We start from the raw sequence: 1,877 nt of genomic DNA, 5'->3' as shown, positions 1-1,877 counted from the left end.
CACCCCCTCAGCACTCCACTCACCACCCCCCTTGCCACCTCCTCTTACCCTGCGAGGAAGGCCCTTTCAGTGTGCTCTGACCCTGGTGGGAGTTCTCACCTCCCTGGGCCGTCCCCAGCCCTCTAAGTGTTCCCAGCAGCTATGCAAATGGCTCTCTGGGAGCTCCTGGTCTGGGGCCAGACTAGGGGACCCCATGCCACTCCTCACCAGGTGGGTAGAGGTGGTGCCACGGGCGCTGCCAAGGTCCACAACCTCCTGGGTTCTGGGCTTCTTGCTGTGACGATGATGGCAGCAACACCAGGTGGCACAGAGCAGGCAGAGGGTGAGCAGGGTGCCCACAGCCACGGCCACGGCGACGAGTGTCCAGTGAGGCCCTGGGGACAGAGAGGACCAGGGGCTCCTCTGCACAGTCACTGCCTTCAAGGCTGGCCATCCTGTCCCCCTCAGGGTTCTAGCACTCACAGGACATCCTGATGACAGAGTCTGGAGTGAGGCCAGAGAGAGTGGTGGTGCCAGGTACAGCTGGGACATGGCGGGGACCCGGGGAACGTGCCATCCGCCAGCCTTGCTGGTTTGGAAGAGAGAGCCTGGATGAGGAGGTCCCATCAGTGGTTCCTCTCAGGCGCCCGCCCACGGTCCTATTTGTCCAGCAGTTGCTGCCATCTCACCAATTCAGGCCTGCCTGGTGAAGGAGGCGACTGGGGACCAGGATGGGGACTCCGAGCCAGAAGCACCACAGAGACTCTGGGCTCTGGCCAGAGCTCAGCCTTCGCTGTCACAGTCCCAGCCCCCTGACCACCCCCACCAGCTCCCAGCCCAGTCAAGGAGACCAGGGCTGCAGAGCCCTGCCCTGACACCCTTAGTCTGACAGTGTGTGCAGAACTGCCTCCTCCAGGCAGTCCCCCCCCTGGCACTCCCAGCTCGTCATCCCACAGCGGGGGGTAAGGGCATCTGCAGTGGTTTCCAGTCACACAAATGGAACGTGTTCACTGCGGCCCATGACACAGGGACAACTCGAGGCCCAATCCTCAGCACCTCCCTTTCATCCCACAACAGGGGGAAAGGGCATCCACAGTAGTTTCCAGTCACACAGGTGGGACACGTCCAGTGGGGCCCAGCCCAGGAGCGACTCGGGACTCCAGAGAACAAGACTTGGAGCGGTCGTGGTGGGAACAGGGGCTGGCGAGCACAGAAGTGGGCCTGGTACAGGCGGAGGTCTCCTGTTAGCCTGGGCCAGGGCACATCTCTGATTTGGTGGGCATGCAGCTGAGGTCAAGGGTGCGATTGGGGTGGGCGCAGGCAGGGGCAGGGCGCGGCCAGAACATTCCAGCACCGCTGACTCAGCTGCCAGGACTCAGCCACCTGCCTGTGCAGGCTCCTCAGCCACGGGTAGGAAGGAGGGCGGGGCTGGCGGGCTGGCCTGGGGCCTGGGGCAGGCACGCACCTGACGGCTGGCTCCTCCCACCCTGCCGACCCCACCGGAGAGACCAGGGCTCTAAGCAGGGGGCTGGAGTGCAACCTCAGGTGCCCAGGCCCCAGGCCCTTCCTCTCACTCGTTCCCCCTCCTCCGCTGCCAGAGGACCCCGGCACAGGCTGAGCTCCCTCTGGGTCTAAATCCCTTTGCCCCTAGAGGCTGTCCCACCCCACCTTCATCCTTCCTGTCTGCCCCAGCTCAGGCTACCGGCCCAAGGACGGGGCCTGTTGCCTTTTCCCTCAGCCGCTTAGTCCTGAGAGTGATCAGACAACTCCCTGTGGATGGCACCCATGTCTGCGCCCCAAACCAGCTCATTTCCCTTCACATTGGAGGAAGAAGCGGAACCTCCAACTAGAAGAGTGTCCAGCCCCCAGGACCTCCCAGCCCTTGATGCTGCCCACGT

The 1,877-nt window shown here is 63.7% G+C and overlaps 1 protein-coding gene across 1 annotated transcript in view; it reads right to left on the bottom strand.

The window, feature by feature from the left end:
• SYT8 (synaptotagmin VIII) overlaps positions 1-556 on the bottom strand; it is a 4,033-nt gene extending 3,477 nt beyond the window's left edge. The window contains exons 1-2 of the mRNA XM_006893366.1: positions 463-556; positions 208-374 (exon numbers count right to left, since the gene is read on the bottom strand). Coding sequence (XP_006893428.1) covers positions 208-374; positions 463-556 — 261 coding nt within the window. The remainder of the gene's footprint in view (positions 1-207; positions 375-462) is intronic.
• Between the last annotated feature and the right edge of the window lie 1,321 nt (positions 557-1,877).

This window comes from Elephantulus edwardii, unplaced genomic scaffold, assembly GCF_000299155.1.
Source record: "Elephantulus edwardii isolate Elephantulus edwardi_28Jun2011 unplaced genomic scaffold, EleEdw1.0 scaffold00126, whole genome shotgun sequence".
NCBI classification, from domain to species: Eukaryota; Metazoa; Chordata; class Mammalia; order Macroscelidea; family Macroscelididae; genus Elephantulus; species Elephantulus edwardii.
This window is presented reverse-complemented; position numbering and strand designations above follow the sequence as displayed.